General features: G+C 34.5%; 1 protein-coding gene across 4 annotated transcripts in view; it reads right to left on the reverse strand.

The window, feature by feature from the left end:
* LOC125654289 (dedicator of cytokinesis protein 3-like) overlaps positions 1 to 13,308 on the reverse strand; it is a 95,725-nt gene that overhangs the window by 24,311 nt on the left and 58,106 nt on the right. For 3 of the 4 annotated variants that reach the window (XM_056144832.1, XM_056144831.1, XM_056144835.1), the window contains exons 30-36: positions 12,871 to 12,936; positions 11,541 to 11,633; positions 11,344 to 11,438; positions 8,217 to 8,295; positions 7,950 to 8,109; positions 5,651 to 5,799; positions 4,875 to 4,963 (exon numbers count right to left, since the gene is read on the reverse strand). In XM_056144832.1, coding sequence (XP_056000807.1) covers positions 4,875 to 4,963; positions 5,651 to 5,799; positions 7,950 to 8,109; positions 8,217 to 8,295; positions 11,344 to 11,438; positions 11,541 to 11,633; positions 12,871 to 12,936 — 731 coding nt within the window. The remainder of the gene's footprint in view (positions 1 to 4,874; positions 4,964 to 5,650; positions 5,800 to 7,949; positions 8,110 to 8,216; positions 8,296 to 11,343; positions 11,439 to 11,540; positions 11,634 to 12,870; positions 12,937 to 13,308) is intronic. The other variant, XM_056144833.1, reaches the window with a different exon arrangement.

Raw genomic sequence — 13,308 nt, forward strand, 5'->3', positions numbered from 1 at the left:
GAATGAATTTGATCTGTATAGTTCTTTGGAATTCTTAAATATTGATAAGTATTGAAGGTTTAACGATGTATTTCATGACCATACAGTCACTGGAAAAGTATAGGCAGGACCTTATCACTGTGACAATGAAATACTCCAAAAGTAAAATATATCAAAGATCTACCAATCCATCATTTAGAAATAAGAATAAAAACATATCAATTCATTTTATAAATCATCTAATTTAAAATGATTTGTTCGAGGATATTAGCTAACATCTCTTGCTGTTTTTTTTTGGTTTATTGGGCCACCAGAACTGTTGTTCTCCACGACAACACATGATTGACAGAGGCAATCCTGACATTCTGAACATGATACTTGAGGAGGAATTACATGTAGGATGGTAGGCATGAAAGCTACAGGAACTTTTCATTTTTCTGGATCCCAATTCCAACCATCATAAGCAAATCAGTGAGGCTTGAATCTTTAGAAAGTTGTATGGTGATTTTAGTGAAGATAGGATTTGATTGTGACTGGTTCATTTCTATAATGTCTGAATATTCAGTTCACGTAATTATCCACTCATGAGTAAACAATTTCTGTGGTAGATGAAAGGGGTGGATATACCTGCAGTTAACCACTATCAACACATCCATCTGGGATGTCAAGTTGACACACCTGGCTGAATCTGTCAATTGGGGCCTGATCTATTGTCTCATGTTGGATTGACAAGTGGTGTGTTTTTTGGTTTTTGTTATATATCTTAGTCCAGGTCAATTTCAAGGAATGTGGCTTAAAATTGGGTCTTTAAGTATACATTATGATGATAAAAGGCATTTATTGTAGAACACAAAGTTAAATATCACCATAATTAACATTGAAGTAAACTTAAGTATTTTATATTCCCATGACATAATGAAATCCATAAAAATAGTTTATTTAACTGTTGTTTTGAAAAAAAATCTCTTAAAATTAGATTTAATAATGCAGGTGTAACAATTTAATAGTAAAAATGGGGTTTTACAAGCTAAACTGAAGTAAATTGACACATTCTTTGATTGTATTTTTTTACTAGACCACAAAACCTGACAAGATGCTGAAAAACAAGAGGTACTGTGAGCAATGCTCACTAAGAATACCCCAATCTCCCAAAGGGTGTTGGTAATAGGTAAAACTTCAGTATTATGATCCAAAAGGTATCTAGGAACACAGCGTCTCCATGCGATGAAAAAAGCCATTAAAGAATTTAAATGGAAACCATATTGCTACTTCGATGTCCAGTGCGCGTGACCTTTGACCTTTTGACCCCAAAATCGATAGGGAACATCTTCATCCCATGGGTAGTCCATATGTATGATATGGTGATGGTAGGTGGAAAGGATAATGCTTTAGAGCCCGGAAACCATTGCGTCTACAGACGGACGGACAGCCCGATTCCAGTATACCCCCCCCCCCCCAACTTGTTGCGAGGGGTATAATTATTGAGAGGGTATCCATTCCCTGTAGTTTGTTGTGTGACTTACAGCATTAATTTCAGAGAAAGTTTAACAGGACTGTGGGGTGCTGTTAAGGTGGCTCACTACACCCCGAAATAGTTTCTTGAATCAGTATGAATTGATTTAATCATAAAAGATATGATATATAATAAGTATAGATGCCTTTTTGGCATGTATACAGGCACAGGCAGAAACAGGCAGTTACAGGCAGAAAATATGCAAATTTGGATAAAAATATGATTTTCAAAAAAATTATTTCAACACATATGAACAAAAGACTGGCGGATTTGAACTCGAGATCTGCAGTTCACCAGCCCAATGCTTTAACCACTGAGCTACGATGATAGACAAACAATTCGATCAATACAAATAATTTCACAAAATATTTAAATCGCTGTCTTTTGACGTAGTGTCATACAGAGTATAAGCTTTAGTGTAGTGAGCTACCTTCAAGGTATCACACCGGTAATTGTCCAATCAAAATGAACTTGGTCAATTGTAGTTCCATATATGTAAAGAAATATTTTTTCCTTGCGCGATTTTTCTCATTTCCTCTTCTTCTTTTCTAAAAAATTTTGTACCCCTGATTAGGAAATTTTGTGTAATTTGTAGAAATAACCAAGTGTATACAAAGGAACTATTTGCTGTTGGTAGCTGAGGCTACTTCCTGAGGTGCACTCCAGCTGTTTACACACATGTGAAAAACACGTGGATTTGAGGGTAGTCTTGTTTGCGGGCAATTAATTTTCGAAAATGCCGCGTAGGGTGTTGTTTTTCTGGTGTCGGTAGACGAGATAGGTAACATAGAAAGTGTCTGACTGCGTTATTCGGCATCAATTTTTGTAAACTGATTTTTAATGATTTTTTCCCCTCTATAGTAATACATATAGTGAAAATAATTACTGGTGTGATACCTTGAAGGAAGTCGTGAATTTCACAATTTCCCGTTTTTCTCAGTCCTTTCCCTTTTAATTGGCTCAAAATCAGCACTGGATATCAAAACAAGAGGTTTGAAAAACAAAACGGTGTTTTAATAGGTCATTCAAGAAACATGACGCAATACACAATGTGAAATTTCAATTACATCTAAAAACGTATCAACAACGTATTTTTTGGCTTATACAGCTAGAAAATTGTAAATATTTCTATAAACACCCATCTACATAGCATACACCGGCGGTTTTAACACTTAACACATCCAAAAGACGTATCAAAATTTCACATCGATTTTACAACACGCATATTGCACAATAACCCCCCCCCCCCCCCCCCCCCTCCCTCCTGCCTTGCGCAACTGTTTGATGGACTTTCCTTGACATTCATAATCATCATACATAACTCTACGACTTCTTGATTTAATGTCCTTACTGTAAATTAACCCAATTAAGAGATTTCGTATTTCTGCATAGAGTTTAGAAATTTTATTTTATTTTTAATTTTATGTCCTAAAGAGAAATTCAGATAATTCATGGTAAATGCCCATCAAGGTCACTCATATGAACATCAAAATGTCTCCTTAACACAGAAGATTTCAAATTAATCGTTTTAAGGGCCCAACACCCGAAGTAATATTTCTGGCACGATTTACGACAGTCCCATCCGTAGCAGGATACCAAGGCTCTGACGGCGTAGGCCATAATTCTATTGCCGGCTTCTAAAGCGTTGACCAAAAATTTGTGTTCTGTCCTGCATATTAAGTTTGTCACTAGATATTATTACCATTTTGAGCATTTTGAACACTTGCAATTCAACGTCACTATACCTAGCGCCCTTTATATTTGACCTACATCTTCTTTAGAACCAAAATTTATGAAATGTTTTAGCTTAAATTTTTTGTAATGAACAGTTACATGGATGATTTCTGTATGATTTGTGTACACGTTTAAAAATGTCATATCATCCAGTCAGACTTTAGTCTTATTTATTTGTTTTAACCAGTATTTAGTCTTCTTAATGTGTTACCCCTGCTTTGAAGAAAGGCTAAATACGAACAACCCCTGACAGATTAGAGGGCCATTATCTGAAACACTAATCACCCGTGAGTATCAACTTGGTTTAGTCTGTTAAGCGTAATTAATGGGCTCTTCTAGGATACCAAATTGACCAGATGCAGATTCCATTATAGTACCGAAAATTGAATATTTTCACAAAACCAAAGATCTCACTCATACGAAATTTGAAATAATTAGCAATTTAAAAAATATCATAAATAAATTTAGGATTAATAAGTGATTGAAATAGCAAATTTCATCATCCTTCTTTCTACTGAAACCAATTTTGTGGAAATATTTTGATTTTATACAAAGTTATTTCAATTTAAAAAGTACCACACGAGCCTCATATTTCACTGATAAAACAGGCAGAAATCACGATAGTCCCCAGGGGAAGTAAATCACCAGTTACGTCAGTTATCTTGCTCCGATCGCTATGTGCATGGGGTATACTATTGATGAATGAAACGGGCACCTGCTGTGCAAATTTGACATTTTTTGATGGAGATTTAGATTTAGTTGTGTTCAAGGTATCACACCGGTAATTGTCCAATCAAAATGAACTTAGTCAATTGTAGTTCCATATATGTAAAGAAATATTTTTTTCCTTGCACGGTTTTTCTCATTTCCTCTTCTTCTTTTCTAAAAAATTTTGTACCCCTGATTAGGAAATTTTGTGTAATTTGTAGAAATAACCAAGTGTATACAAAGGAACTATTTGCTGTTGGTAGCTGAGGCTACTTCCTGAGGTGCACTCCAGCTGTTTACACACATGTGAAAAACACGTGGATTTGAGGGTAGTCTTGTTTGTGGGCAATTTATTTTCGAAAATGCCGCGTAGGGTGTTGTTTTTCTGGTGTCGGTAGACGAGATAGGTAACATAGAATGTGTCTGACTGCGTTATTCGGCATCAATTTTGTAAACTGATTTTTAATGATTTTTTTCCCTCTATAGTAATATATAGTGAAAATAATTACCGGTGTGATACCTTAATCAGTTTTCACTGATTTTCAGGGAAGGTAACTCTTCAATGCTCATAACTCCCTTCAGTAACAAGAACCCTTACATGCTTTGAGCATATTTGTATTGAGAGTCCCTTACACTTTGAATTTACCAAGTAGGAAGAAAATTCATTGACAAATAATTTCTTTGTTCCACTGTTCATAGTGCATAGTAACAAATCTCGTGGTAAAGGGAAACAACTCTAAATATACAAAATGAGTCAATGTCTCATTCAATTGTTGTCAACCTTTAGCAGTCTCTGAGAGGGTGATTTTTTTTTCTTCTAAAATTGGATAATTATGAATTTTGTAATTTCCATTTAAAAATGTAAAGAAACCACAATTTCTGAGTGTTAAATTGGGGGTGGGGGTGGGTGGGTGGGGGGTATTAGATTATGTATACTTACATTATGCTGAACAGTGCCATGTAATCAGTGTCTCCGAGGTTCTCTGTGGTGATGAATTCATCCAGTTTCTCAATAATCTCATTCTCAACCTAAAAACAAATGCCTGTAAGAAAAGATCTAACTCCCTATTTATATACTGTGATACATCATTGTTTAATTCAGCTAAAGTGTTTCATAGGAACAGCTGTCATCTACAAGTGTTTCATAGGAACAGCTGTCATCTGCAAGCTGTCATCTACAAGTGTTTCATAGGAACAGCTGTCATCTACAAGTGTTTCATAGGAACAGCTGTCATCTACAAGTGTTTCATAGGAACAGCTGTCATCTGCAAGTGTTTCATAGGAACAGCTGTCATCTGCAAGTGCTTTATTACAAAAAACATTTTCTTCTTTAGAGACAAAATCAAAACTGGAGAGCAACACCTGGAAGTTAAAAATGTGGAAGATTCTTACAAGTGGTATCCACTTGTAAGAATCTTACATAGTATTCCATAGGGTCTGGATCTAAAGTTATAGACTAGAAGAAATAAACAGATTAATTGTATGTGTAAATTTATTTGGTTGACCGGTTTTCATCGTGAGGTGGTCGTCATTAGAACTTGATGTGGTGTGATCGATTTCTTTAGTGACAAACAAATGGATTTACATTTGATGATCCTATGCATCTTCCCTGATCTGCAGGTGATGTCAAAATGCTGACAACAGCAAGGGACTGATTTACAGAACAATCAGCAGTGACACATTACATCACACATACATGTACCGTGTAATACTGACCATTTGGAAGTTCCCACTCGTTTTTATTTCCGATTCCATCATGTCAAAAAAGATAGGGATTGTCGCCTTTCGCAGCTCTTCCTCGGGTACCAAGGTCACCTTTAGAAATGGTCCAATCAGAGAGGGAATAAAATGCCGTCTGTTGGGACCTGAGCAATAATAGGACAAAAAGATTCCAATGACAAACTGAAATTTTTTATACCACCAGAAATGTATGAAACTAAGTCAAATTATAATATCTATGTTAAAAGAAGTATGATGCTTTAGTAGATATACATGTATGTTGTTCCTCTAAAAAGGCCACACACAAATCTCTACTCACTAGATAGGCCTAAGTTTACAGAATGTACATGTAGAGGTTAGTAAGTAAGTTTACAGAATGCAGAGGTTAGTACCTAAGTTTACAGAATGTACATGTGGAGGTTAGTACGCAAGTTTACAAAATGCAGAGATTAGTACCTAAGTTTACGGAATGTAGAGGTTAGTACCTAAGTTTACAGAATGCAGAGGTTAGTACCTAAGTTTACAGAATGTAGAGGTTAGTACCTAAATTTACAGAATGTAGAGATTAGTACCTAAGTTTACAGAATGCAGAGATTAGTACCTAAGTTTACAGAATGTAGAGATTAGTACCTAAGTTTACAGAATGTAGAGATTAGTACCTAAGTTTACAGAATGCAGAGATTAGTACCTAAGTTTACAGATTGCTGAGGTTAGTACCTAAGTTTACAGAAAGTAGAGATTAGTACCTAAGTTTACAGAATGCGAAGGTTAGTACCTAAGTTTACAGAATGTAGAGATTAGTACCTAAGTTTACAGAATGTAGAGGTTAGTACCTAAGTTTACAGAATGTAGAGGTTAGTACCTAAGTTTACAGAATGCAGAGGTTAGTACCTAAGTTTACAGAATGTAGAGGTTAGTACCTAAGTTTACAGAATGTACATGTAGAGGTTAGTACCTAAGTTTACAGAATGTAGAAGTTAGTATGTAAGTTTACAGAATGTAGAGGTTAGTACCTAAGTTTACAGAATGCAGAGGTTAGTACCTAAGTTTACAGAATGTAGAGGTTAGTACCTAAGTTTACAGAATGTACATGTAGAGGTTAGTACCTAAGTTTACAGAATGTAGAGGTTAGTATGCAAGTTAACAGAATGTAGAGGTTAGTACGTAAGTTTACAGAAGGCGGAGGTTAGTACCTAAGTTTACAGAATGTACATGTGGAGGTTAGTACGCAAGTTTACAGAATGTAGAGGTTAGTACCTAAGTTTACAGAATGTAGAGGTTAGTACCTAAGTTTACAGAATGCAGAGGTTAGTACCTAAGTTTACAGAATGTACATGTAGAGGTTAGTACATAAGTTTACAGAATGTAGAGGTTAGTACGTAAGTTTACAGAATGTATAGGTTAGTAAGTAAGTTTACAGAAGGCGGAGGTTAGTACCTAAGTTTACAGAATGTAGAGATTAGTACCTAAGTTTACAGAAAGTAGAGGTTAGTACCCAAGTTTACAGAATGTACATGTGGAGGTTAGTACGCAAGTTTACGGAATGTAGAGGTTAGTACCTAAGTTTACAGAATGCAGAGGTTAGTACCTAAGTTTACAGAATGTACATGTGGAGGTTGGTATGCAAGTTTACGGAATGTAGAGGTTAGTACCTAAGTTTATAGAAGGCGGAGGTTAGTACCTAAGTATACAGAATGCAGAGGTTAGTACCTAAGTTTATAGATTGCAGAGATTAGTACGTAAGTTTACAGAATGTAGAGGTTAGTACCTAAGTTTACAGAATGTAGAGATTAGTACCTAAGTTTACAGAATGTAGAGATTAGTACCGAAGTTTACAGAATGTAGAGATTAGTACCGAAGTTTACAGAATATAGAGATTAGTACCTAAGTTTACAGAATGTAGAGATTAGTACCTAAGTTTACAGAATGTGTAGGTTAGTACCTGAGTTTACAGAATGTAGAGATTAGTACTTAAGTTTACAGAATGTACATGTAAAGGTTAGTACCTAAGTTTACAGAATGTAGAGGTTAGTACGTAAGTTTACAGAATGCAGAGATTACTACCTAAGTTTACAGAGTGTAGAGATTAGTACCTAAGTTTACGGAATGCAGAGATTAGTACCTAAGTTTACAGAATGTAGAGGTTAGTACCTAAGTTTACAGAATGCAGAGGTTAATACCTAAGTTTACAGAATGTAGAGGTTAGTACCTAAGTTTACAGAATGCAGAGATTAGTACCTAAGTTTACAGAATGTAGAGGATAGAACTTAAGTTTACAGAATGCAAAGGTTACTACCTAAGTTTTCCCAGAGATTCTGTATCTGTTGGCCCATCAGGATCCTCATGTCCTGGTAGCGGTCAATAATCTTCTGTTTCTTGGCTTCTGAATACCTCTCCAGCTGAAGGCTTGGCTGGGTGATGAAAGCCACCGCCAGATTAAAGTAGTGACTCCAAAGCTAGCCAAAACAATTAAATCAATCTCACTGCTCTCTCTTGCAATCGTTGTCAGCGATAGTTAATTTTTCACAGCAAACATTTAATTTTTTCAGCCAAAATGGCTTACCTGCATGTCGAATTGATCTTTCTTGAGGAAATGCTCACTTAATGCTGATGACAGGTACTCAATGGCAGTGAATAGAGCACTACAGAAAAATTAGAATTTTATACATTTTTAAAAATTATTCTTTCAATATTCAAACTCCTTTGTAACAATTCTGTTCATTGATTTGTAATAATGAAAACTATTTATAACAATGAATATATTAATCAGTTTCCTATTAAGTCACTTGTCATGGCACCTTTGTTTTCTCAAATGTATGAGAGTTTTATATCAGCTTTAAGGTAGCTCATTACACTAAAATTTTATTTAATGGCTCGTTAAACACCTCTTATGAAGTATGACTTCACCATCGAAACAGTGATACAAGCTCTCAATTATTTTATATGAATTTTTTGTGAGTTTCCCCGAAATGATAAAACAGGTGTTTTGTTGGCAAATAAGAGATTTTGCTGTGATTTGGTGCATGATATGAATATATCAAATAAAACATACCTAACAGATTCAGATATTAATGTTCTAATTTTTGAGAAAAAAATATTTAAGAAAAATGAAAACGTCATTTGTTAATATTTTTTAAACCTACGGTTAAAATCTTCAAAAAATATGTCAGTTAGAAAAGAGATTGACATTAAGATGGACATTGAATTTTCATATCATATTTTTTAAGGTTTTTCTTTTTCCTCTTTTAGCTGTCTTTTTATGGATGTTCAAAACAATATCACGCAGAAAATATAGCACCTTAACAAAGATGCAAAAAACATAAAAATCAACACATTTGAACAATAAGACTACTTCAATTTTATTTTGAATATTCAGACATGAAACCTGAAAAATTTAATTACACCAAAAATACCCAAACATCTCCGTCAATTTAATCACATGACAAAGGTCACAAGGAGATGACCTTCCATGGGATTTCTTCAGATCCTTGTGTAGCAATTTAAGTCATCGTTGGATACCCATGGGTGATCTCGTTTTTTACTCATCACCTTTGGGCAAACTCGCAAAAATATCATCTTAAAATATGCTAATTTGTTGATTATAGACAACCAATCAGAAAATTGGAACTCTTCAATTTTGAAAATACATTATTAGTTTGCTATTTAAGCTACAGTGGAACTCCGTTATTACGTTCCCCCTTTATTACGTTAGTCCGCATTTTACGTTGGAATTTCAAAGCACAAAACCATTTCTTTAAAACAAACCTATATAAAATAGACCTCGTTATTGCATTGTCCCAAGATGCTGGTATTATGTTGTAAAAATTCCAACAAAAACGTAATAAACCCCTAATTATTCAATAGGGATTCTCAAAATAATAAGCCATTCACACCTTGGCTGCCCCAGGCAGTTACCTTGTAAATTTCCTGGTCTGTTAGGGGATTAGAGACGCTTGATTGGTCACGCTTTGATAGATCTAGTGACATCAATACAGATGAATACCCTGTATCGAAGCCAGTGATAAGCAATCAAATGATGTTTATTTAGCAATTGTACTCAATAAAATTTTCTTCATTTTTCATATTTTGATGATCAAAGAAATAATAATTTCTCAACCATATGCATGTTTAGCATCGTGTGATTGCTTTCGATATTAAAACTCTATTTACGGACAGCATGTAGGACAAAATTTATCATATCACAGTTGAAACAGCTTGGATAACTGCTTGGACATATTTAGGTGAGAAAAGGTAGTGTTCAATTAAAACAATTGTCAGTTATTTTGACATAATAGTTTGGGTGTTGTTAGATTTCGTCCATAAATACGCCGATCAAACTGCCCAGTGTTATCGACTGATTCGTGCAAGGCATTTAGCTCAGTGAACATTTTAAAATCCCTTGATATCTTTTTTTGATGTGCACGTGATTTTAGTGCCATCATTTAGTGTTATAAATGTGATCTTAATTTTAGTGCATCATTTTTTTAAAAGTGGATTGCGTTTGTTCTCTGTGTCTATTGTTGGTGAAAAAAGTGTGCAAGCGTTGGATATCATGTGTGTTTTGTGTCGTCGTTTTGTTGGGTTTTTTTGGGATGGGATTTTTAAAATTGTGTTTTGTATCATGTAGTAGAGATATAACTTAATAAAAACGATGTTTTGTTATTTTTTGTTTTATGTACGAATGTTGAATACGAACTGGAATGAGTTATTGAGAGAAATTCATATGAATGCATTATGTTAAAGTTGAACAAAATGGCAGAAATGAAAGCAGATCTGCAATGCTTATCAAAGCATCCTTATTTATCCTACTCAAGAAAGAATTACGGATATTTAAGAAAAGATGTAAATAAATCAAGTGTCCTAGTCTTTAAAACAAAGAAACAGTAGAGATATGTTCACACACACACCTTCACGGAATATCAACGGAAGATATACAGTTTCCAAATGATATTTTAAATAGATTTCACTGGGAACGTTTATTACGTTGACCCTGGTATTACGTTATTTTATCGTGACAAAATGGAAAACGTAATAATGGGGTTCCACTGTACATATCTTGACGCTCATTAAAACCTGCAAATTTTGTTTTAAAACGATTAAATACAAGTCGTACAGGTCACTTACATCAAATACCAGTCAAAAATTATATAGGAGTACCTTTCTCAAACTGAAATACACCGGTGAGTGGATTTATTTGCAATTGGTGTGTTAACTACGGAAAAGTTTTTGTCATTGCCAAACATACATACGTAACATAAACTTTGATTCGTTGATTTGCCATCGCTACTCTGTGCAGCAGCCAATCAAATAACCTGTGCATATCAATTACATACGATGATTTTACGGCGAGTTTGCCAAAGAGTGATGATTAAAAGACAAGATCATCCGTGGATATCCAACGATGAATCTATGTGAGCTTTGTTGAAAAGTTTTTTATTTCTTTACAGTCATGTCTGCCATTTCTAAGTAGCATTTACATGATATACAGTGAAACTTCTCTAAACCGGCCGGCTCTGAGACTGGAAAAAAAACCGGCCGGTTTAGAGGGATGGCTGGTTTACCGAGAATTTAGCATTTAGAGACATTTTATGATCTATGATAAATTATCGGTTGAAATCAAATTAGTTCACAGTACTTATCTATTCATGATTCCATCCTTATTACAGTTCAACCAAATCAAGAGTACTTACTTATTAATGACCATCCTCATCACTGTCCAACCAGGAGGAAATAAGTCTTCTTTTATTAACTCTCTGAAGGTCAATAGTACTTTACCCAGAAAGTCCTACAATAAATACATGATGGTCACTAAGGAAAGTAACTCATACAGGAATTTCAACATTTGTAATTTTCATATTTATAACAAATACCAGTTGCAGACACTTGCCTTGAGTGGTATGTGCTGTGGTCTAAGGATCACTGCATAATGTCTGTGGTCCATTAGCCTCAGCAGCTCAGCCATGCAGGAAATCATTTCTCCCTGGAAAAGAAAGGGGTACAGATTTCAGTAAGCAAGACTGGAGCAAGCATTTGTGTAGGTGCTCTTTGTGCAAGATTAATTTTAATAGATGAGTCAAACAATATTTCTGTCTCTTGGTTAACATACTTTTAAGTGTTAACTTTAATTCATGACTTTATGCTGTAATCATGTTTGATACAAACTACTTGACACCTTTTAATTGACGTATGAAGAGATGTACATTTATAGAATTAACATTAGATTTAGATGCATTATGCAAGAATTGGAAAAGGAAGCGATATTGATTATACATGTACTAGAACTGTCCTAACAGGACTAATACCCCCCACAGGGCACATTGGATGGTGGGAAATAGTGAATTTGTGTTTCTCAAAATGGGAAAAAATATATCCATAACTCTCTTGCTTGTTAAAAAATATCCATCAAAATAGCAGGTGCAGAACTTTATCATTCATATAAGATATGTATATATGTATATATATATATATATATACATATATACAAAATTTTAATCAAATCTGTTCATCAGTGTTAAAGATATACTCCAATTTAATTAGATTGAGATATAGTCTGGACAAATGATGTCTACAGACGGACGGACAGATGGATAAGGTGATTCCAGTATACCCCCTAAACTTTGTTTTCTGGGGTTATAACAGTGAAAAACTGTTATCTGATTTCTCCTGTAGTGCATACCCTTAAATATACCACAGGTACATCTCATGTGATGTCAATTCATTACTAGCTGTTAAGGATAAATATACCACAGGTACATCTCATATGATGTCAATTCATTACTAGCTGTTAAGGATAAATGTCACATAGGAATATAGTCTTTTACAAAATTAACTTGCTCCTGTATTTAGGCCTCGGTATATATATAATGAGACAAGGGTTCAAGTGTCACTGTGCTGAATTAGACACCTCTGTCTTTCAGAATTATGGCATGCGCTGGCGATAATTTTCAAATCAAATACACACATGATGCTCCTACCGGTGTAGGCCATCAGAAACAACAACAGAATCGGGACTTAACCTTGATACAGGGCTTGCATGGTGACAAAATGAGGAAAGGAGTTGCAGATAAAAAACAAGTAGCTTATTTCAGTGTTAGAGTAATTATCAGTAGAGTTGCTGACAAGCTTAGATCACAATCTATGTAAAACAGCAGGTACAGGAAGACAAAATGCAGCATTGTATGAGTTTGTAAACATGCTTGTTTGACTGCAAAATTTACACTCAGTCCCAGGTCTTCCATGGAGAATGTGGGCAATTTTTTCTTGAAGAGTTCTCCGATATCCGGCTAACAATGAATGAATGCATGAACACTGCAGTATATTACAACACAAAAGCTTAGCTGATAACATTTACATGGAGGAAAACATTAATAAAGAATATGTTGACTTAATTTATTATTTTAAAATTATCAAGTACTGTAAAATCATATATTTCTTGAGGTTAAATTTCTGTGCTTTCATGACTTCATGATTGTAATTAATTTTTTCCTGTTTGTAGAGAATCTAATAATTCGTTGATATGTCCATACCACTTAAATTCAACCTCTATTAAAATTAATGATTTTACATTTATTCATTGTTTTCTTGTTTCATGAAATTACAAATCAGATAAAAAGCTTGAATTTTTACTTTCATGAAATTTTTACATGCCTGAAGTT

This window comes from Ostrea edulis, chromosome 7, assembly GCF_947568905.1.
Source record: "Ostrea edulis chromosome 7, xbOstEdul1.1, whole genome shotgun sequence".
NCBI classification, from domain to species: Eukaryota; Metazoa; Mollusca; class Bivalvia; order Ostreida; family Ostreidae; genus Ostrea; species Ostrea edulis.